The sequence below is a fragment of the Molothrus ater genome, chromosome 24, assembly GCF_012460135.2.
Source record: "Molothrus ater isolate BHLD 08-10-18 breed brown headed cowbird chromosome 24, BPBGC_Mater_1.1, whole genome shotgun sequence".
In the NCBI taxonomy this organism is placed as follows: Eukaryota; Metazoa; Chordata; class Aves; order Passeriformes; family Icteridae; genus Molothrus; species Molothrus ater.
Genome location: NC_050501.2, coordinates 6,057,076 through 6,080,863, shown reverse-complemented (window position 1 = coordinate 6,080,863; position 23,788 = coordinate 6,057,076). Strand labels below are relative to the sequence as shown.

The following is a 23,788-nucleotide window of genomic DNA, read 5'->3' as shown; positions in this document are numbered from 1 at the left end:
AAATGGCTCCTACTGGTGCTGTGCCAGATTTGATGGTGGAATTCATTCCCACACCTCAAGAACATCACCTGCTCCTCACGTTGCTGGGAAGGGTTTTCCCTGAATTCTGGAACTGCAGGAGCACCTCAAATAAATGGAAAATCAGCAATCTCTGCAATCTGCCCCTGCCCCAAACTCTCAGACACCACCACGGGCTGCTGGATACACAAAGCTCCCCTGCTCTGAGGCACCAAGCCTTTGTTTGCTGGAAAAAGGAAATAAAACAGTGCCAGCCCACCAAAACCTGAGCTGCTGGAGCTGCTGCTGCAATCAGACACTGCCAGGATTTGCCTGGAGCTGGCATTCCCTAAAGAGATGTCAAAGCAAATGCCTTCCCTCTGTCAGGCAGCAATGGCGAGGTTACCCCAAGGCCATTCCTGGACAGGGTTAACATATCCCGAATCCAGTTCAGATGCTCTGTGAGCTGTGTCCCAAAGGAGCAGAGCACAGGGCAGTGCTGTGGATTCGCAGGCACCGGTCCCAGGGCAGGGACCGGGCAGGGGGCGCTGGGTGGGCACTGCAGGAGCAGTGAGTGTCCCCAGCTGGGCCATCCCCATTGTCCAGGGAGGGCTGGCAGGGCTATATTTGACTGCAGGGTGGGCACTCCAACATGGGCAGCATTCCTCTGGGGACAGTCATCCTCGTGTCACCAGCAGGACAAGGAAACCTCCTTTGTCCCTTGCCTTGCCTGGGGACAGGGGCTCTCCCTGCAGCCTTCACCGGTGAGTTGGGTTTATCTGCCAATAAATTGATGTTTATGCTGGATTTTGTAGGATCTCCAGGGCAGCATCAGTTGTTTTTGTGACAGCTTTGCACTGCAGAAGTGGATTGTGCTTTGTGATTGTATCTGCTTTAATGATTGTTTTTCCAGTGGTGTTATGAAAATCCTGGTTTGCTTCATGTTTTCTCACCAGACGCTGCTCTGCTTTACTAGCATGTTTAGAAAATAATCTGCATTTGAATTGAAAAGTGTAGGTTTTAATAGTGATTATAAAACAATGAAATTTGTTCAGGGAAAAATAAAACCCATTATTTTGTAAAAATGAATCTGTATCAGTAATTATTCATGAGCATGGAAACAAGGCTCTGATGCCCAGGCTGACAGGACTCATTCTGCAGCTGAATCACTTCTGAAGACAGCAGAAACTATGAAATTACAATTTTTTTTTTCTCATAAAAGCCTGCTTCATTTTCTTCTTTTACTTGTCAGCATTTGTTGTTTCTTCCAAAGTTAGCGCCCACAAAGCAAACATTATCAAGATAATTCTGTATTTTCATTTGCATGTTGGGATATTTTGCATTTACCACAACAACCCTGCTTTTCCATGGACTGTTTATAAGAAATTTATTTACATCAACAGAAGCCTGTACAAGTAAAAAAACTGTACAAGAAAATTATACTGGGAAAAGCTGAGGGTCTGTATTTTTATCAGGTTCAGATTTGAAAGCAGCAAAGCTCAAATCCAGGTGGAAAATTTGCCAAGGGAAAATTTCAGTCATGGAACACGAGCTAGGGAAAGATTTACAGCTATGCTTGAACAAATTCTATTCAGCAACAATTACATTTGCAAAGCTGCTTTTCCAAAGTAACCTGAGCTTTTAGAGCCTGTGAACGTGCCAGGGCCAGGATCCTGCTGGGTGGTTGGGATTTAACTGTAGGGACAGGGAGATGAAGAGGAATCCACTTTAAAAATTGCCTTTAATGCCCACCCATTAGTCAGAGACTAAAAGCAGAGAGCTGTGGGTTCCAGAGCAGAGGCTGGGAACAGGATGGGAGCCAGGAGTGCCAATGTTTGCCCCTGTGCTCCACCTGTGCACTGGGATTTCTTTGGGAAGCTTTCCTTGGGAAAATCCTGCTGCTCCTGAGCCCTTCCTTGCAGGCTGACATTTGGGAGGATGCTGTTTGCTCCATGATCTTTCATCCTTTCCCTAAGAGCTCAGCAGAAACACTCAGTGATCCCTCAGGATGCAAAGGACTGCATAAAGCATTTTCCTCTTGGAGTGCTGAGCTGGGACTGCTCTGTGTGCAGCCTGGCCAAGGGGAATCACACATCTGTACCTGGGGCAGGAGGGAGAGCTCGGCTTCAGCACCTGGAACTGCTGGAGCAGCCTGGTTTGGTGGGAGCTGTCCCTGCCCATCAGATGGGCTTTAGCTTCCAAGCCAAACCATTCCAGGAGTCCTGATGAGAAACAGGAGAAACAGGAGAAAAAGCTGCCTTGAGAGACTCCATTCCTCCCCCTGATCCCACTTTCCACAGAAGCAGCATGGAGCAAACCCCTCTCACAGCATGGATGTCAGAAAATATTTTTCTATGAACTTCACTCACAGCCCCTGAACACCAAAGCCAGGACTTTAAAAGATTCTGTTGAAGTGTCTGATTTGAATGTTTTGATCTATTCCAGTAAGAAAGTTTGGCTTTGACATCCCACCATGGGAACCAGAGCCTTTTTCCACCACAGAGAGGAGGAGCAGAAGGAGGAGAGGAAACACAGCTTGGAAATGAGCTCCACAACCACGAAAAAAAGGTTTAAAACCAGGTAAGTCCCAGAGTCAGGGACAGGTTGAGTCCATCAGGTGCACACAGGCCTTTCTGCACATTCGTGGCTTTGTAGAATGCTGAGTTTGTGAAATGATGGAACATTATCTGGATTCTTTTCCATGAACCTGCACCTGGAAGTGAGGAAGAGGAGACCTTCAGCCTTTCAGACCTGTCGATAGCAGCTGCCCTTGCCTTGACCTCTGAAAGAGCTCAGTAAGTCAGGAATTACTGTAACTCCAATATAACCATTGTGGGCCACACTGCAGCTCTGCACCAGGGGCACAGCTCCCAACTTATTCTGCTGGAAGCAAAAAGAGCAGGCTCAATCCAGAGGTTCTTCCTTTAAAAACACCAGGCCTCAACTAAAATGCAGGAAATGAAATGATGCTGCCATGTGATAATGAGGAACATTGCCCTGCTCACATGTAGGGCTGTGAGAGAAACCAGATTTTAAAGGAATAAATGGAAAATACTGACAGATTTAATTAATGAATAGTAACAAATGGGACTCTCCCTCTTTCCCAGAAAATCTCAGCCACATCTCTCCTCCCTTTGATCCTTTTCCCAGCTTCCTCCCCAGGATTAGAAGTGGCCAAACAGTCCCCACGGAAATCTGATCTCTTCTGGGGGTGCTGGTTCCTGTGGGGGATCATTCCCTGACATTCCTCCCCACACTCCATCAGCCGGTGGTTTTGTCCTTACCACTCCTGACTTAAGCAAACAAAAAAACACCCCTATAAAAAGAGAAAAAAAGTTTTATCTTGACTTCTGTTGGCTTTTACCATCATGCAGTTCCAGGGAGTACAACCTGAGAAGGGAAGCTGAGCTCCTGGAGCTGGAACAGAGGGGGCAGAAGAGGACTCGTTTTGGGAATGACATGGAGAAGATGGAAGAGGAGCTCATCAGGATCTGCAGGCAGCTCCGAGTGAGGGCTGACAGGAAGGGCCTGCGCAGGAAGGTCAGAACAGACCCCTCTGCTGGCACCAGCAGGGCTAAAGCTGTGATCCTGCACCAAAACAGGTGTTAGGACATCCCCAAAATCTGGCACCAGATGCCAACAGGGCTAAAGCTGTGATCCTGCACCAAAACAGGTGTTAGGACATCCCCAAACTCTGGCACCAGATGCCAACAGGGCTAAAGCTGTGATCCTGCACCAAAACAGGTGTTAGGACATCCCCAAACTCTGGCACCAGATGCCAACAGGGCTAAAGCTGTGATCCTGCACCAAAACAGGTGTTAGGACAACCCCAAACTCTGGCACCAGATGCCAACAGGGCTAGAGCTGTGATCCTGCACCAAAACAGGTGTTAGGACATCCCCAAAATCCCTCCAACCAAAGGCCTTGCACCCCTGCCACTGAAACACAGCCAGAGGTCCCTGGTGTCAGAGAGTTTGTGTGAGATCCCCCTGCCCTGGCCTGGCCTGGCCTGCCCTGAGCAGTGTCTCCCTGCTCAGGCTCTGCACAAGGCCTGCCTGCAGAAGGAGCTGCTGGAGCTGCGCGCGGCGCGGGCGCCCCTGCTCTGGATCCCGCTGCGGGCACACGCCGTCTGGGAGAGCATGGATGTCACCCTGGCATGCACCGCCCTGGGCAGCCCCCTGCCACAGGCCACCTGGTATGGCACTGCCAGCACAGCCTGCCCTGGCACCGCGAGGGAGGGAGAGCTGCAGGGGGCACAGCAAACACCTCAGGGGCCAGAGGGGTTGGAGCAGCAGGGACATGGGGGCCTGAGCAGTGACAGTCCCGTGAGATCCTTCTGGACAGGGCTGGTGCTCATGGAGGATTCCCTGGATATTCCTGTGGGATCCTTCTGGACAGGGCTGGTGCTCATGGAGGATTGCCCTGGATATTCCTGTGGGACCCTTCTGGAACAGGGCTGGTGCTCGTGGAGGATTGCCCTGGATGTTCCTGTGGGATCCTTCTGGGACAGGGCTGGTGCTCATGGAGGATTCCCTGGACATCCCTGTGGGATCCTTCTGGGACAGGGCTGGTGCTCATGGAGGATTCCCTGGAGGTTCCTGTGGGATCCTTCTGGGACGGGGCTGATGCTCATGGAGGTTTCCTTGTTTCCTGAACACTCCTACGAGGCTCATTCTGGGACAGGGCTGGTGTTCACGGAGGATTCCCTGGACATTCCTGTGGAACCCTTCTGGGACAGAGCTGATGGAGGTTTCTCTGTTTGCTTTTCCCACAAGCAGACTTGGGATTTAAGTCTCAAAAAGCAGAACCTCCTCTCAGCACTAAATCACCACAACCATGCCCCAACAAGGCCTGGCTGCCTTGGACACCATGAGAGTGTCAGCATTAAACTGCTGCTGCTTCTACAGTTTGTAAAATACAACACAACTGTCACTTACTCCCTTTGTATATTAACCAACCTCAGGGGAGAGTGTTATGGACTGGGCCTGAGTGCAGCACACTCCATAAATACCAGAAATAAATGAAAGATCACCTCAAAAGCCCAATTTGCACAGTGTATTTTGATCAGTTTGAAGCGATTGGCCATTCCTCCTCTGGAAGGTTCAAGTGTGCAAACATTTGCATTACTAATGACTCGTGGGCAGCAGCTCTGCCACTGTGGGAGCTCTGCATGTCCTGTGTCCTTCCAGAACGACCTCCCTGAATTATTCAGAGAGCAAAGAGAATCTGAACCTCCCACACATCCCTGGGAACACAAGGAAGAGACATCTGTGAACTCACTCACAGGAGCTGCAGGGCAGGGGATGTAAAGCCAGGGCTGAGCAGCCACACAGGACCATGGAGGGCTCTGGGTTTCACTGCCAGACTGGTTTGGATTGAAGAGGGAGATCTGTGAAAGAGGGAATTGTGTCTGCTCCTCTTTCCTGCGCTGTTTGATGTGGGTCCTTCCCTCACAGCCAATTTCCTTCTTTTCCACCAGGTATAAAAACGGAATCCCCATCGATCCCCGCCGAGCCCCAGCAGGAAAATACAAGATGAAAAATCAGTTTGGGATGCTGACCCTGCACATCAGCAGGTAAGGGCTGTGCCCTTGGCTGAGCTGCTCCTTCAGCTGAGTGAGCCCTGCTCGCCCTAAATTCCCAGTCTGTGTGTGATAAACAATCCCAGTAATCCTTCAGGAATCCGACCTTGCCTGCCTTTAGGCTGTTGTGTTTGAGCTAAACCTTTGCCAATCTCCACAGCAGTTCACAAGGTTTAAAAAATCTATGAAAAATAAACCAAAACCAAACAAAATTAAATTGCTCAATTTACTTCTGCCCTTCTTTTTATGTATCAGCAACACATTTTCCTTCAGGGTAAGGAATGCACATTAAGCACTTCATCAGACAAAAAAATGTGATTTGGGATGGATCAGTGTAATCAGAGCAACATTAGTTCTGATCTATGAATTATCAGTGACAGACAAATGCAAATCTTCAGTGCAATCAAGTGTTCCACAGGCCTTTTGCTTCTTCAGTACTTAAAATATTTTCCTTCTGGGTCTCAAGAGAAAAAATTGATGACAAAGTACCAAAAATCCTTGTAATTGAAAGGAAACGCAGCTCCTGGATGAAAAGCAAACATCCCTGGGATTAAAGGTGAACCTCTTTGAATTTGTCCTGTGAAATATGAAGGAGGGGAAATTTATTTTTTTTTTTCAGATGCTCCATGGAAGATTCTGCTGAGTACAGTGTGGAGGTGAAGAATCCATATGGTGAAGCTTATTCCTTTGCTACAGTGCTTGTCAGGAGTAAGTACAAATATTCCTTTGGGTTTCAACTTTCCAATACTGCAGGGTCTTCCAAACATTTCCATTATTGGATAGGCACACACAGGCACTCTGGAAAAGGACAGAACAGCTTCTCTTCCTCAGTCACTTCTGGGCCCAGCCAAAGGTTTTCCTTTCAGATTCCATATGGACACAGATGTCCTTTCAGTGGGATAAAATTGTACTAAATTTAGGTGCTTATTTCTTCTATGAACCAGCCCCACGGTGGAACTCAACAGGCTCAAGAGAGTCTGCTAAAGATAAGCAAGAAATGGTTCCCCAAGAACTGTGGCTCTCAGTGGGACCTCTCAGGGCATTACTGCAGAGAATGCCCCATTCTTTCCTGAAATCAGCACCTACCAAGGGCAAATGCAAGATTTTCCTCTTGGATTTGGGCTGTTCTTAAAATGACTGGCACAAACTCCATAGGTACAAACTGTGCACAGCCAAAGCCAGACGTGGGGAAGGAAGTAAATAAACCACCAGCACTTAAAAAGGAAAATAATCTCAAGCTTTAGGAAATATGCAGAGCAGTCGTGCAGGATCACAGTTTAGCTGTTCATATTCCATCTATTTTTATTCCTGGTGCCCAGGCAGGCCCTGGCATCTCCTCCCCTGGCCCTGGCTGCCTGCAAAGGCCTCGATGCCAGGGGAGGGTCCTGGGATCCCCTTTCCCTGAGGCATCCCCGAGGGTCTCACAGGGCTCTTTCAGCTCCAGGGCTTTGTATTTCCCTCCTCTCCAGTGGTCACACTCCCCCCTCATTGTTTGGTCTGCTACAGCCCAACTTCACCACTGGAAGCACAGGCTTTATTCTATGGGCATTGGTTGTGACTTGAGAGAAAAGTGCCTCAGTTTCATCCTGAGTGCAGCAGTTCTTGGCTTTCAGGCCCAGATGATTTCAGCATCACATTGTGCTGTGATGCCGAGAGGCCAGAGCAGGTGGAGGAGCTGTGACACCTCCAGAGAACCCAGAACAGCTGATGTGGGGACATCCTTCCCTGAGCTCCAGAACTGCCTCTGTCTCAGCACAAACAGCCTTTCCTTTGGTTAAATCCTGAGCTCCCAGCCACTGGTGGTTTCCAAGAATCCCACATCATCCTCTGGGAATGCTGTTAGAACCCAGGGGTTGCTTTTATTCAAATCTTTATTTAATTTGGTTTTAACTTGCCTGCTTGAAAAGGCAGAAGGCAAAGTGACAAAGCCCTCCTTAGCTCTGAATAACTGAGAGCATTTGGAGCAGGATTGCATCCCCTGGAACATTCATGGAACAATTCTCTGCAGACACATCCCCAGAGGCTCGTGAAGGGCATCAGGGGTCAAATGAATTGAACTTTGAGCCCATGGTGACACTTTAAAGGTTCAAATCAAGGGCTGGCTTGAGGGAAAAACAGTTTGCTGAGCATCACTGGGTGTTATTAAGAAGATAAACACTCCATGAGATTGGCTAAATGTGTTTTCTCTTCTCTTATAGAATATTATGGAAAGGCGTCAGGATTTGATTCAGAAATATACAAAAGTGAGTAAATAATTGGTGTTATTATTAATTATTTTTATAGCCTGATGCAATTTGATTATTTTTTTCCTGAGAGCTTTTCTTGTCAGCCTGACTGCACATGCAAAGTGTGCAAGGCTCACTCTAAATATATGACAATAAAAATACTGCAGGAGGAAGGCTCTGAAGTCTCTTCATCATGCTGACTTTCATTGCACAGGATCCCTTCTGGCCAGAGAGGCAGATTTTGCTTTTCCACTGAAACCCTTATTTGCAAGAGAAAAGGAGCCTTTCACCCTCTCCTGTTACTTCTCCTCTGATTTACTGGAGCACCAAGGAGGCATCACCTGGTTCAGAGATGGTTTGTAGGCAACAGCTGAGTTTATGTGCATTTACCTCTGGGAATACCCCACTGGAATTCACAGCTGGGATTGAATGTTCACAGAAAAAAAAAAAAAGAAAATTATTAAAATCCAGGATTGCTGAGCTGTTCTCAGCTCTGCTCAAGCTACAGGTGTTGCTATTTAATATTTGTCTTTTCCCCATTGGTAAAGGATGATGCCATTGAAACGTTTTGGAGGTAATGACATTCCTGTTCATAAGAATATTTGAAGAGCCTTAGTTTGAAAAGCCTGTTGTTCTCCTGTGAGAAAAACTTCTGCATTCTCTGTGTTGTTCTGCTTGGGTCGTTCTGTGGATCAGAGTCCACAGCTGCAATTTGGAGGCACAAAAATAATCCAGGAATGTCTTAGAGATCCCTCATCCCATTTTGTGCTTTTTGAGGCATTTGGGAATAAATATCACCACTCCTAACCAGGCAAATCCAGGTGAATTTCCTTCCCCTTCTCTGCTCCACAGGGGAGCTGCTGCAGGACTCAGAGGGTCAGGAGCTGAGGTGCCAGGGGTCTGAGGCCTCTCTGACAGTGCTGTGTGCTCACAAGGAGGACGAGGGCTTCTACACCATCCGTGTCCCCTCGCTGCAGGGATACAAGGAGCAGACCACTTATGTGTTTGTCAGAGGTACCTGCAGATCTCCTTTCCTAAGGTCTTGGCATAAAGGAATTCCTCCCCTCACACACAAGGAAACAGCTCCTAATTTTGTGTGTGGATACAATTATCGCAATGACCAAATCTTATTTTCATTGATGATTTCAGTATTAAAACATTGTGTTACTGGGATAGGCCCTTAAACACTTTAAATTAATCTCCTCAATGAAAATTCTGGAAGAGAACAGAAGCTACCCAGCCTCCCCTGGTGTTTTGCAGATGCTGCAGCACTGACAGCTGGTGCCCCAGGATCCCCCCTCAACGTGAGGTGCCACGATGTGAACAAAGACTGCCTGGTCCTTTCCTGGGTAGCACCCAGTGATGATGGAGGAAGCCCCATCCTGGGCTACCTCATTGAAAGGTCTGTAAGGCATCGTGTCAGAGCTAAGAGCCCCCATTTTATGGTGGAAATAGAAGCAAGGAGCCCCGTGGGCCGTGTGTCCTTGCAGGTGTGAGGCTGGCTCGGAGCAGTGGGTGCAGTGCAGTGCCCAGCCTGTGAAGGGCTGCAGGTGCCCAGTGCTGGGCCTGGCAGAGGGACAGACGTACCAGTTCCGGGTCAAGGCTGTCAACAAGGCTGGCACCAGCCACCCTTCAAGGGCCAGTGACCCTGTCACCACCCAGGACTCCAGCAGGGACAAGAGAGTGACAGGTTGGTACCAAACCCTCAGAACCACGGGAGGCTGCAGGAGTAACTGAGTGCAGAGTGTCCAGATCGTCCCCATTCCCACAAAAGCCTCTGCCGAGCCCATCTTGGGAGTATTCTGAACAGAAAGAGCTCAAAATGCCATTGTTTGTGACATAAAATGTCTATAATTGTGCACAGAACCAAGGAGCCAGCCCTGGGTTCTGTCTTTCTCCCCAGGCACCTCCTGTGGGTGGGTAATTCTGCCCTGTTTGTCATTGCAGTGATTCCATATGATCAGGGCAGGACCATAGAAATATCCAAGGATGACCTGGAGGGTGAGTTCAAATTTCCCCAAAGTGTTTGTCTCCTTCTTTATACTGAAGAATCTTAATTTATAGTGGGAGAACAGCATCCACTGTAAAAGAACTTTAATTTTCCTGCCACATTATCACTAAAGCCTTTTCTGCCTTCCCATAGGACACATTAAAATTCCCTTGCCACCCACCAATGTCCGTGCAAGTGAGGTCAGAGAGGATTATGTGGCTTTGGCCTGGGATGAACCAGATCCAAGAGGCAGAGAGCCACTGAATTACTATGTGGAAAAGGTAAGAAAATAATAACATCACACAGGAGGGGAGCTGCAGAGCAGAACCATTTCTGTCTCAAGCGGGACATGATACAGGTGAGGCCATTCCCAGAGAGGAACTGGGGAGATCCAGCCTCAAATCCAGCTGGTTCAGCCTCCTCCAGCCCCACAGGTGCCCTGAGCCATGGCCCTGACTCTGACACAGCTCAAGGACTAATGATTAACAAGGAATGGACGAGGAATTTTAACACCACAGAACAGTGGCAGAATTCTAACAGGAAGAACTGTTCCTGCCCTACAGCCCTGAAAGTGGAAAAGCTGTGAAGAACTGAGAATATCTCACTGTCCTGTTCCCCACTAATCACTCTGTTGGTTAATTAACGTCTTCTGCCCGTCTCCATTTATGCATCCTACTTCTAACCTCCTGTAGCAAAGGGGCCCTCTGCTGCCAAGGGTGAAAAGTGTGGGTACATCAACAAGAAATATATAATTTATGGCTTTGGTTTGTGTTTTGTTTGGAGCTTTTTACAATTCCTTTCCTACAAAGCCCAGCTTTGTTATTGGTCAGGAGGGTTTTGTGCTCACTTTAGGAGTTGTAAATCATCTCCTTTTCCTTTGCAGTGTCTCGTAGGCAGCAGCTCCTGGCAGATGGTGAACCTGGAGACGCCAGCGAATTCCCCAAGATTTGCACTCTTCGGGCTGGAGAAGGGAAAATCCTTCCGGTTCCGCGTGCGCTCCGTCAACAAGTTCGGCATCAGCGATCCCTCGGTGCCCAGCGCGCCCGTCCCCGCCGGGACACAGCCCGGTAACAGCAGCGCTGCTCTGCCGTGCCTGCGCCAGCCTGCAGAGGGATGGGCTGCCGGGAACAGGGGGGAATTCCCTCTAAACCTCATGGTTTTAACTCCTGTACCAGCCCTGCAGAGGGATGGGCTGCCGGGAATAGGGGGGGATCCCCTCTAATTTCATGGTTTTAACTCCTGTACCAGCCCTGCAGAGGGATGGGCTGCCGGGAATGAGGGAATTCCCTCTAAACCTCATGGTTTTAACTCCTGTACCAGCCCTGCAGAGGGATGGGCTGCCGGGAATGAGGGGGATCCTCTCTCTAAACCTCATGGTTTTAACTCCTGTACCAGCCTGCAGAGGGATGGGCTGCCGGGAATGAGGGGATCCCCTCTAAACCTCATGGTTTTAACTCTGCTCTGCCGTGCCTGCCCCAACCCAGGGATGGGGGGCATCCCCTCTAAACTCATGGTTTTAACTCCTGCACTAACCCTGCAGAGGGTTCCTAGTGCAAGGCAAGTAAAATAGAACTCCAAACGTCACGGTTTTAACTCCTGCACCAGCCCCACAGAGGGCTGGGCTGCCAGCAATGAGGGGGATCCCCTGCCCACGCTCCCCTCTAAACTTCATGGTCTATGGTTACACAGCAGTACTTTGATATAAGGAAATCTCTTGAAGCCCTAAATCCTCCTTTAATTGGTTTGCAGTTGGTCAGGGCAGTGTTAATCTGAGCAAGCAGTGAGCGGGGAATTACATTTAATAGAACAGGAACAGTGGAAGCCTGTGTTTAATCCAAGGATGTTTCCAGCATGGTGTGAGGGAGGTGACAGTGTGGAAGGAATGCCAGGAGCCTCTGCAGGGCTGCTTTGGGCTGTTTTCTCCCTGGACTGAGATTACAGAAAGAGGGCCACAGGCTCCTGCTGGTGTTTCTCTTCTGCAGAGGGATGAGCACTGATCTTTATTTGTGTGCTGTCCCACACTGAAGCTGCTCCAGGGTTCACTCATAGATGGAAATGCAGAGGGGAGCAGGTCCCAGTTCAGGGTGGAGCCAAGGACAATCAACAGATGAGCTTTGTTTTTCCTCTGCTTCAGAGGAGGCTGTGTGAGGTAACTACAGGAATCAGTGAGAGAGGAAGAAGTCATCTGGCAAACCCAAGCACAGATCCTGTAGAGTAGAGATGCCTGTCCATGGCATTTTGCTCTAATTCCACTGAATCCCAGAATGGTTTGGGTTGGAAGGGACCTCAGAGCTCATCCACAGGCAGGGACCTTCCATTATCCCAGATTGCTCCAGCCCCATCCAGCCTGGCCTTGGGCATTTCCAGGGATGGGGCAGCCACAGCTTCCCTGGGCAACAATTTGAAAATGGTGCTGTGGAAAAGGTGAATAAATCAAACAGGCCAACTTATTTATAATACTTTGGACTTTTTTAAATTATAGATTTTAACCCTCACTACTTTTGTCTTGTGTTTTTTGTTTCTTCCCTTTTTTAGCTCCTCCACCTCCACCATCTCAGGTTTTGGCCTTCAGAGACACCAAGACATCTGTTGTTGTGCAGTGGGACAAGCCCAAGGAGGGCCCAGAGCCCCTTGGGTATTACATCTACTGCCGGGAGACGGGCACGGAGCAGTGGCAAACAGTCAATAACAAACCAGTGACAGGCAGCCAGTGAGTGCAGCTCTCTGCTCTGCTGAGGGATGCCAGGGGCCCAACCTGGATTCCTCTGTTTCTGCCTGGAGTCGTGTTTCAGATAAAAAAAGACCTTCCTACAGTCCCCAGGCACAGGCTGGCAGGCACAGCAACAGCAGGGCCTCTCAGAGGGTTCAGGATTGCTCCAGGCCTGGGCTGTACAGCCCCACTGAGCCTGGGGCACCAGCAGAACCACATTCCATGGGTTGGCCTGTTTTCCACTAGAGTAAGTTGGTGTCAGTCACATGCAGAATTTACAGTCACTCTCCAGCTGTGGGGGTCACATAGCAAGCAGAAAAAGTCCATTAAAAAGTGCTGTTTATCTCCCTGCCCAGGGTGATTCATCTCCATCTGATCCATACCCACTGTGAGTTATCTGGAGCCATTTCATGTGACACATTCATTTGTAATGACAAATAATGATTTTGCAAGAACTAAGCCTTATTAAAGTGTGTTGATATCTGTTTCAGCACTGTTTACCTGTGCACAGGCAAACACAAACATATTAATTTGCTCTCCCAGATTTACTGTTCCTGGGCTGCAGCCTGGAAAGGAATATGTGTTTTGTGTGAAATCTGTCAGTGATGCAGGACTGAGTGAGAGCTCACCAGAAACAGATCCCATCGTTGTCAGGCCAGCAATTGGTGAGTAGTGACCAAAATGAAACCCCTCCAACCCTACCTGTCAGGCACAGCCACCACTGCCTGCTATGGTGACAGTGTCTGAGAAACAAAACAAAAGGGAACTCATTTTCCTGTACCCTGCAGCTTCTGCCATCAATTACACTTGCCAAGCGTGGACAGAGTTAACTAATTAGCATTTTGTCCTAGCAGTGTGTTACATGTGTGGTGTTAACTTGGCTCTGGGTACAAGTGACCATTTAAAGTGCTCAGTTGTGTGATGTCTGGAAACCAACATTGGGAATTTCCCAGGAAAATTAGAAAATCCTACAACGACACCATCCATGACCTAACCCTCCACGTCCCCCATTTTATCAACCCCCTGCTCCCACCTTTTCTGCCACACAAACCCTAAAGCACCAGGCAAGGGACCTCGTGAGACACATCCGAGGCTTTTGCTGTGACTCCCAGGTGAGGCCGTGGATGTTGTGCTGACACTGCTGTTCTGTCTGTCCCCTGCTGTTCCGTCTGTCCCTCTGTGCCCAGCCTGTCCCTCGGCCCCTCGGGACTTTGTGCTGCTGCACTGTGGCAAGGCTGAGATGACCATTGGCTGGAAAGCGCCGAAGCACAAAGGAGGAACAAAGATCCTGGGATATTTCCTGGACCAGCACGAGCACTCGGAGCCCGACTGGCACGAAGTCAACGCTCGGCCGATTCCTGGGCGCGTCTGCACGGTATCCATCTGGGGCACAGCTGGGAACAGCTGCACCAAGGGTGAGCTGGGCTGCTTCTGCTCCTTCAGTGTCCTGCTGGACTGACCATGCCTGTCCTTCTGCACCCCAAGGTCAGCAGCCTGCAGGAGGGGCACCTGTACGAGTTCCGTGCCCGTGCCATGAACAGGGCTGGAGTTGGGGACGTGTCCGAGCCCAGTGACCTGTTCAGATGTGAGGAATGGACAATGCCAGAGCCAGGTATCCCTCGTGGAAAACCATCCAGGAAAATGTCACCAGCTGAGCTGGTTATCTCCTCACTCTTCCAAGGGATTTCTACCACAGAAATGGTTGCTCCCAGGACAGAAAAGCACAAAACACTTCCAAGGGTGTTGTGATGCAGGGTGTTGTTCCTGCATTACAGATAGAGCACCCAGGTATTTTTAATAATATTGTTTCCAGAGAATGAAGAATCAGGATCTAAACTCTAAATCCTTTTCCTTACACCACAGCAAATACCATTAAAGCAGCTGGTGATGCCATTTCATAAACCTACCCCTAATTACCATAGAGACCATCCCCTACAGACCCACTACTCAAGTGCTACCCCAAGCTGTGCTCTCTGACCCCAGCCCAACTGCAGTTTCCCTGTTCCCTCTGTGCCAGGCCCTCCTTACGATGTCAGGTGCACGGAGGTGAGGGACTCCTCCCTGCAGCTGCACTGGGAAGCTCCTCTGTACCTGGGGGCAGGGCCGGTCACAGGGTATTTCATAGACCTGTGCGAAGAAGGCTCAGAAGAGTGGAAACAGATGAACAAGCAGCCCACAGCCAGCACCCACATGAAGGTCTGTACCTGCCCTTAGTGTCCTAGTGCTGCTTGTCCTACTCTGACATGAATTCCTGGTGGTGTTCCCTGCAGGTGTCACACCTGGAAACAGGCAAGTGCTACATTTTCCGAGTACGAGCGCTGAACAAGGCTGGAGTTGGACCCCCTTCGCTCCCCTCCGACCCTGTGGTGGCTAAAACCAAACCTGGTATGAAGCTAAAAGCCATGAGACTGGGCCACTCTGTAAATAAATGTATGACCTGGGTGAAAATCTGCTTTGTGATGCATCAGCTGCTTGTTTCACAGCAAGAAACACTCAGTAAGACGATGATTAACAAATCAAGCTGCCCAAATTAATTAGCTCTAACTGTGTGGTTTGGTTTTGGGGGTTGTTTTTTGAGTCAGACGTGCAGAAGCTCAGCCCTGATCTGCTTTGGTAAGGAATGTTTTGTGGGTTTTTCACACATCCAGGCACAAATGAAATTGAAGTCGGGGTGGATGAAGAGGGTTTCATTTACATGGCCTTTGAAGCTCCTGAGAAGAATGACTCCTCTGAATTTATCTGGTCAAAGGACTATGAGGGACCTCCAGATCCTGAGCGAGTCCAGATTGAAGAGAAAGGCAATAGGTGAGTATCTAATGCACACTGAGAAAATGCACTGGTGAGTAAAGAACACATTGAACACCAAGAAAAGCCTGAAGCCAAAAGTTTCCCTGTCCCTTCCCTGACTGCCAGCCCTGGAGCCCATGAATGAGCTGGTCAGTGCCATCTGGGAGTAGCTGCCATCCTGTCCCCAATATCTTTACCTTGCTCCTCAGAGTCAGTTATAAATTCCAATGAGTTCCACACTTCCTGTTCTGGGTGTATCGAATTCTGTCCCAGGAGACATCATTTCTGAGGAAAAGATATAATTTTTGCTATTATTCTTTTTACTTCTAGATCAAAACTGATACTGAAAGAACCCTCAGAAAAGGACCTGGGTGTGTATTCAGTGGAAGTCACAGATGTAGATGATGATATCTCTGCCAGCTGCACTTTAACAAAAGAAGGTAAAAACTGCTAATTGCCAACAACAAAAAACTAAGGTGCCCTCATTTTCTAATCTTAGATGTTTAGAGGAAAGTTTCCTGCAGAAGGATAGTGAGTGACTAATGTCACTTAATGGTATCACTAAAAAGATGTTTCCCATTCCTTGAAGGCTCAAGGGCAGTTTCTTTTACAGTCCCCTAAGGAAAGATTCCATGCTCCTGCAAAGTCATTTTTCCACTGCAGTTCAGATTTCACATTTGGCTACACTGTGACAATGATTTATAACTTCAGCACGCTCCCTGAATTGATCCCAACAATTCCCTTCACCACCTTTTCTAGTCCTCCCCATTACTGAATGTTTTATCTTCTCTTTGACGTGAAGTTCATCAACCAATTAAATTGATACAATTAATTTGTTTCGGCTGAGTGTTGACTTTTAATTCTCTGCATTTCAGATCTGGACAAGTTATTGAAACGTAGCCACGAAATCAGGAACCCACGTAAGTTGAAGCGGCAAAAAGCCACGAGCAGGGGCCAGCCTGGGAAAAGGGAAGCCAGCAGAGGCCTGGCTGGGCCAGGAGCGGTGCCTGGGATTCCCCTGTGCTTCTCTCTGCTCCCCAGTGATCAGGCTGATATCTGGCTGGAACATCGACGTCCTGGAGAAAGGGGAAGTGAGGCTGTGGCTGGAGGTGGAGAAGCTGTCCCCGAACGCTGAGCTGCACCTGATCTTCAACGACAAGGAGCTCACCAGTACCCCAGTAGGTTTTATTCTGCATTTCATCCTGACTTACTTCCCCACTGCTGGACATGGCACATTCCCAGTTTTCTGAATTGCCATCAGATATTTTGATGGGGATTTTGAACTGAATGCAGGCAAATCTCATGAATTCTAAGAGCAGATGGGAGAGATTTATTTCTCAGTCCAAAGCACTGAAAATAACCCTGTGTGTTACAGCACCCTCCAACCTCCTCAAACATCCACAAAAATGTTCAGGCCTCCTCCTTGTCCTCCCATATCAAATTAATATTAGAACATTTAAAAAATACTTGGAATGAGAGGACCAGAGGGGAGAACAGTTGAGAATGAAGCACAAATATAAATCATGGGCTGTCAGCTCAGTGCAGAGCAGCAGTGCCCAGACAACAACCAGGACCCCCAGAACAAAGGACAGGTCCAGGCCAGAGCAGTTCAGAGCTGTCAGTGCCCTGCTGGAGGGGTTAAATCAACATGTAACACGTTCATCCAAGGCTTTATCTCTTCTAAAATCTGTCTCCTCTCCACTGGAGAGCTGACAGGGATCTGCACCGTTTATGAGGCTCCTTGCAAGGACAATATTTGCTCAGAGCAAACAGGCAGTGAGGCAGAGTGACGATGTTTGTGTTCAGGCACTCCTGGTGCAGGAGCTCAGTGGTACCTGCACCTCAGCAAGAGGGGGAATATTCCTCACCCTGGCCAAGTGTGGAAGTGCACATCACAGATTACAGCCAAGTGCAACACTCCCATGCCTCTGACAATCACAGCTACTCTGGTTTCAGCCCTGTAGTACCCATGAGGGAAGGATGGTCTGGGTTAGGTGGTTTTCCAGGACTTTGTCTCTGCTGGAAGCAATTCTACCATTCCTACACACATAAATAACAGATGAATCCCACAGCCTGGCACAGCACAGAGCTCTGCCTTCCTCATCCTGTAACATGAGGGGAGTTTATAAGGATACAGGTATAAAATAACTGCAATATTTGCTGTGCCAGGAGCAGTTCCACTGTGGAAATCTCTCAGTTTCTCCTATTTCCTCTGTTTTACACAGACACACAAAATCAACTTTGTGAAAGAGAAAGGTCTCGTGGAACTGATAATCCAGGATTTCTGTGCTGATGACAAAGGGATGTACACAGCCCAGCTCAAAGATGGGAAAGCCAAAAATCAATTCACTCTTGCTCTCATAGATGAATGTAAGTGAAATTCAGGATCAAATATAGACTGCCATGCTCAGTGGAAACTTTGTGAGGCACTTAAGGCGCCAAAGTATTTCCAACAGTTCTAATGGCACACTGGGAATGGGGAGAGCAAATTTTAGCCCAGATTTAAGGTCCAGGAATCATTTAAGAAATGATCTGAATCTCCCTTTACCATAAATTAAAGCTTTTAGTCTTATAAATAGGTGCCTGATGATAAAAGCAGTGTGCTGAAGTGGAATGCTCAGTTCTTCCTTCCAAATATTTTACATATTAGCTTGCAGTGGTGAACTGTGCCTTGGCAGCAGAGTGGGGACTGTGTAGTCATTTATCTCAGGGCAGGATCAGCCTGGAAATTCAGTGTATTTAGCAGCAGGTTCGCTGCACTAAAGGTAATAAGGACAAGGAGGAAATATCTCTATTGTAGAGGGAATATCCAATAATGGGGGGGTTGTTGACTTTGTCCTTTGCTGTTCCATAGCTTTTGCTAAAGTGGCAGAAGAAGCTGAAGCAAAACGGAGACAATGGAAGAAAAAGCAGGGTAAGGTCAGCCAGAGGTTAAGGACTTGTCAGAATGAGGCCAGGATGGCAAAAATGAATTTATTTCACTCCATCATCTTTTTAAACACAGTATTCAAGCTGATTAGGACACCAGGATAAGACTCCTTGTTTTCAGATACTTTGCCCTGCCCTTAAAAATCAAATAATGAACTAGTTTTAGCCAAGCTAGGCAGATTTATCAGTGGAGATCTTCTGCACCAGTGCTGTGGCACTGAACACTTTCAAACTCTGAAAACTGCCCAACCTGAATACACATTCTGTAATTAAAAACCGGGATTTCTAGCTACGTTTGTAAAGATCCATGCATTCCACTTTCACCTCCCATCTTATGTTGATAAATAAAGAAGTTTATAAAACAAGTTCATTGGAAAAATACCACAATTGGAAATGTGATTCCCTGCTAGTGAGGCTAAAAATATTCGCTTGTTAGTGCCTGTGACAGCACGTTATAAATCCAGTCTCCTCTCGGGTTCAAAGCTGCCCAGAATGGGGTGAAAGGATCCAAAGGAATTTATTTCAGCTTCCCCTCCCTGTTCGCTCGAACCTCGGGAATTCCCAGGTGCACTGCGGGAATCCAGCACTAGATGGAACCATTCCCGCAGGGACTCGCCAAAGGCACCACGAGAGAGATTTCATTTCTTTTCCAGGTCCACATTTCATAGAGAACCTGACATGGAAAGTTTTGGAGAGCTGTGAAGTGCTCCTCACCTGCAAGGTAACAGAATTCCTTCAGCACTCAGTTTTAGGTGCAATTTTCAGAGGATATGAGCAGTGCAAATGCTTTGCTGCAGTGACTTTAAGGAGATGGTTTCTTTTGGGCAGAAACTTTAACAAAGAAGGGAAATTCTCAGATTCTGGAGTAATGTAAGTGATGATTCATATTAGGACATCCAAGAATTAAGAAATCAAATGGATTTTGACTTCTAAATATTGACTTCAAACAGGCGACAAACCTGAGGAAGGACACCAGCTTCCAGTGGTTCTTCAATCACAAGGCACGAGCTGGTGGAGTGTTTGATCCACAGACTGGGATGGGAACTCTGCAGATCCCAAAGGTGAAACACCAAACAGCTCAGGGGTCCACAGGAAAATGGCAAAAAGAAAAAATGGGCTGATCTTATTCATATTCCATGTGGGTTCTGGGCAGTGCCCACTGAGTGAAAGAAACGCTGAGAAAAGCAAAGCAGGAGAAAGTTCTCATGTTCCAGTCAGGCTCTGAGTCTGAGGTCAAATGCAGTTCGTGGCAGGGGGTTGGAACTAAACAATCTTTAAGGTCCCTGTGCAGGCTGTGGTTTGAAGCTCCTAATAGGAAATCAGATCTTTGTAACAGTGGGTGGCTGTTCCACGTTGAACCCACCCTGAGAGGCTGGAAAGAGCCAGTTTCACACAGGGACTGAGGCAAAAGCTGAGCTACTGACCCCCAAAACCAACAGCTTCTGAACCAGACCCCCCTCTCCTTTCACTGGAGCTTTTGGGACACATTTACCCTTTTCCCCCTCATTTCTGCTCCGTTCAACCAAACTCACTGGGAAGGAATGAATCTCAGCTTTTTCCCTTTTCCAAATCCTGCCCTGCTTCAGTGATAGGGGAGATTTCTGTGGGAGGGGTGTTGTTTGTTTTGGCCTTTGTGTGGGTTATTTTAATCAATATTACACACGCACACACGTGTTTGGTAGGTAACCAAAGCAGACGAGGGCCTGTACAAAGCAGTGGTTTCAGATAACCGAGGAGAGGACTCCACCCAGCTGGACCTCACCAAAGGGGGTAAGAGCACCTTGGATCACACAGTAAGACACGTTCACACCCCTGCCCTGAGTTCATTTTGGATTTAAACCCAAATATCCTCACTTTCTGTAAAACCTACATGTCCTAAGTGCTTTTACAGGAGTTAAAACCCACACAAAAAAATGACTGGTCAAATTTAAAGAGTTTCCTGCTCTACATGCTGCTGTCATTTCCACCTGCAGTCATTTCTCCAGCCAGGACTGCATCATAAATTCTGCCAAGCCCCACAGATAAAAGCTCAGGGATGTTTCAGTCACTCCAACCCAGAATCAATCAGAAGGTTCTGCTGCCCAAGATTAATTGCTGCCCCCACATCTGGAATCCATCCTGTGAACCTGGTACATAAATCTCCTGTCTGGGAGGCACATGGTGAGTGGGAAGGAAGATAGGAGCATCTAAATTTAGTAAGAAATGCCCAGCATCTGAAAACAAATGAATCAGAGGCAAAAACTCCATTCCCAGTGAGCTCTGCCACAGAAAAAGACAGCAAATAACCCGTGGATATAAAACACCCCAAGCACAGTGAAATTCATTGGCAGATTGGAGGTGCTTTGCTGTGATTTGTGTTTCTAGACACTTCAATCTTTGTCTTTCAGCCTTTGAGGAGCTTCTGAAGGAGCTGTGCAGGATCAGCGGTACGTGAGCTCCCAGCAGAGGGAGAGCTGGGAAGGCACAGCCGTCCCTGGCTGTGGAAGCAGCACAGCTCCAGCCCTCCCTGCTCCTTGCCTGGGGTTTTGTCCTGAGCAGGGCAATCTGGGCATTCCTCCTCGATTTCAGTCTCTGTCTTACACCACCAGCTCTTTCTGCCACACCTCTGAGAGTTCAGCCTACTGAGGAGGGCATCAAAATCTACACAGATGTCAAGTACTACACAGACTACATGAAAACCACCTGGTACCACAAGTAAGTCCCAAAAAATATCTGCAAAGCTTCTGGAGGGCTGTTCCTTGGAACTGTTTTTCCAAAATTAAACATTTGGGCCTGAGCCCATAAACTTTTTCAGGCAGCTGTGGATTTGTCTGAGTAAGGGCTGAAATCCACAATTCACTCCCATCCTGGAACATGTCTGGGAATTCCAGAGTGCAAAGTCATGTTATTTTTATGGTAGCACTGCAGAAATATTTAGAAGTGATCATCTTTCCTAGAATAATAATGATGCTGCACTTATGATACTGCTCAGTTACAGCCTCCTTGGTTACAGACAGAATTTTTTCAAACACTTTATTTTTACTACTTCATCTTTTCCTAAACCACTTTCTTCCCCCACTCTGAATAAAAAATATTCCCAAAATGACAAAATTCTTCCCAAACACTGAATAATTTAGCCTCATAACGTCTTCCTAAATAGAGAGCTGGTGTTTTATTAGATACCACCTACACATGTAGATAAGGAGGTGAACTTTTAATAACATTCAAGGGCTAAATACTTACAAATATTCAACATCTAAATGGGATTTAATCCCTTAAATAAGAACGAGGAGGTCTTTTGTAGAGTTTATGAAGCTCTGGCAAACTGCCTCCAAGTCCAGCCCCATGGGATTTCCTCTTTCCATGAAATGAATCCTGACTCCCACTAGAAAAAAGTGATTTCTCAGCTCTGCTAACCAGGACTGAAATGCCATCCCTCGCTCACTCAGGGAGAAACAACTGGAAAGCCGTGACAGGACGAGAGCTGGGAGCACCATGAACCAGATCTGGCTGCACATCCTGGAGCCCAGGGAGGCTGACAAGGGCAGATACACCCTGGAGATGTTCGATGGCAACAGCTCCCACAAACTGTCAGCAGACCTGGCTGGGCAAGGTGAGCTGAGGCACTCCTGAGCTGCTGTCCAGGAGCCCTCAAAGCTGGGCAGGGATTCCCCTCTCCCTTCTGGAGCTGGAGCTGATTTCCAAGTGCAATCCTTGTGAATTGGGGTGAGGAGGACAGGGAAGAGCCCACAGAACATGGAGAGAGGGGAAGTGGGCAGGAGAAAGGACTGAGGCCTTTAGGGAGCCTTGGCAGTGCTGGGGAGAGGATGAGAGCAGGGCAGCTGCTCCTGGATGGGTCCAAACCCTCCCCGGCACAACGGAGCTCACAGGTGGCACCTGGGAAAAGAGAACTCCCAGGTTTACAAAGGCTTTCCCAAACTGTTGAGGTTCTTTCTCCTCTGAACTTCTCTTTGGGAAGAGAGAACTCGCTCCCACTTATTTCAACAGTACACAGAGCTGTGATTCCTTCAGGCAGGGGCAGGTACCATCTAGAGGATAATTACATTTATCCACGTAATCCCAGCACTGGTAACAACAACATAATGCTGAATCTACTGAGTCAAACAAAACTAAAGGCAACTTTCCCTAAAACCTTTCATTCTTGCAGCTTTTGAAGATGCCCTGGCTGAGCACAAGAGGCTAAAGTAAGTTCCTCCTAAATATTTTCACAGCTAAATCTATTTGGAGTCTCACATTGTACATTAGTATAATGGCTAATAAATAAAACCACAATCATTTTCTCTCCCTTTCAGGGAAGCAGCAATAGCAGAGAAGCGTAAGTGAATGAATCTCTTCCCTTCAGTGAAACAAAGGCAGGTTTGCTGATAAGAAAAACCAAAAGGTTCTATTTGTTCACTCCCAGGCCGTGCCAGAGTCGTTCAAGGTCTGCCAGATGTTGCCACCATCATGGAGGACAAGGTAATATTGAGTAACTCCATTCATTCCTTGCACAGCCACAGAGGGATCACTGAGGGGAGGAAAGATCCTCCTGCAGCTTTTCTGAGCTGCTGCACTGCCTGAGGTGGGAAGTGGTGCCCTCCTGGGTCACCTTCACTGCCAGACCCTTTCTGTTGTCCCCCCTTTTCACAGGATTGGACTCTGAAGGCCTTCAGGTGCTGGGCCTGATTCTCCCATCAGCCCAACTCCCTGCTTTCATTTCTGAGTCACACTTCCCTTTACTCAGGCAGCACAAAACCCCTGCCAAGTAACTGCAAACTCACCATGTGCCTGTTTCAGTGCCACCTGACAGCACAGGGAGCTATAAAAAACCAGTGAGACAAACACCAGTCAGGCCCAGTGAATTCAGACAGGTTAATCCTGATTGTACTGGAGAAAATCAGGAAAAGGAATATCAGATATCAGTGTTGGAATGTCACCTAATGAAAATGTGAGAACGGATTTTTATTGTTCTTCATTCAAAAGATGTGTGGATGTGGCACTTGGGGACAAGGTTCGGTGGTGGCCTTGGCAGGGCCTCAATTTTAAAGATTTTTTCCAACCTAAATGATGCTGATTCTATGAACTGAATTTCCCTGCACATTTACAGCTCCACAATCCATTTCTGTTCTATGAACTGAATTTCCCTGCACATTTACAGCTCCACAATCCATTTCTGTTCTATGAACTGAATTTCCCTGCACATTTACAGCTCCACAATCCATTTCTGTTCTATGAACTGAATTTCCCTGCACATTTACAGCTCCACAATCCATTTCTGTTCTGTCTCACCACAGACCCTGTGCTTAACTTGTTGTGTGTCTGGAGACCCCTACCCAGAGATCACCTGGTTCAAAAACGAGAAGGCCATCGAGTTCAAGGACAGATACAAGATGGATGTGAAGGGCTCAATGGTCACAATCACCATAGAGAGAGTCTGCAATGAAGACACAGGAAAATACAGCATCTATGTCAAGAATAAATATGGCTCTGAAACAGGGCAGGTCACCATCAGTGTCTATAAACACGGGGAGATCCCAATAGCAACAGAGCAGGAAGTCCCAGCTGGGATTACCACAAAAAAGCCAAAATGA

The 23,788-nt window shown here is 47.7% G+C and overlaps 1 protein-coding gene across 1 annotated transcript; it reads left to right on the top strand.

Annotated features, from left to right (window-relative positions):
- The first annotated feature begins 2,470 nt into the window (after window positions 1–2,470).
- MYOM3 (myomesin 3) lies at window positions 2,471–23,788 on the top strand. The gene is made up of 36 exons (XM_054517210.1): window positions 2,471–2,577; window positions 2,718–2,792; window positions 3,372–3,537; window positions 4,035–4,192; window positions 5,477–5,572; window positions 6,198–6,286; window positions 7,777–7,821; window positions 8,018–8,158; window positions 8,656–8,817; window positions 9,064–9,205; window positions 9,294–9,493; window positions 9,751–9,804; window positions 9,947–10,074; window positions 10,677–10,860; window positions 12,329–12,503; window positions 13,047–13,168; window positions 13,691–13,878; window positions 13,989–14,115; window positions 14,521–14,699; window positions 14,774–14,888; window positions 15,152–15,308; window positions 15,621–15,730; window positions 16,166–16,210; window positions 16,332–16,468; window positions 17,516–17,660; window positions 18,145–18,204; window positions 18,872–18,939; window positions 19,169–19,279; window positions 19,901–19,988; window positions 20,606–20,644; window positions 20,807–20,912; window positions 21,647–21,810; window positions 22,366–22,402; window positions 22,511–22,533; window positions 22,621–22,676; window positions 23,492–23,788. Exons 1-36 carry the CDS (start codon window positions 2,471–2,473, stop codon window positions 23,786–23,788), a joined length of 4,296 nt encoding a protein of 1,431 aa, XP_054373185.1.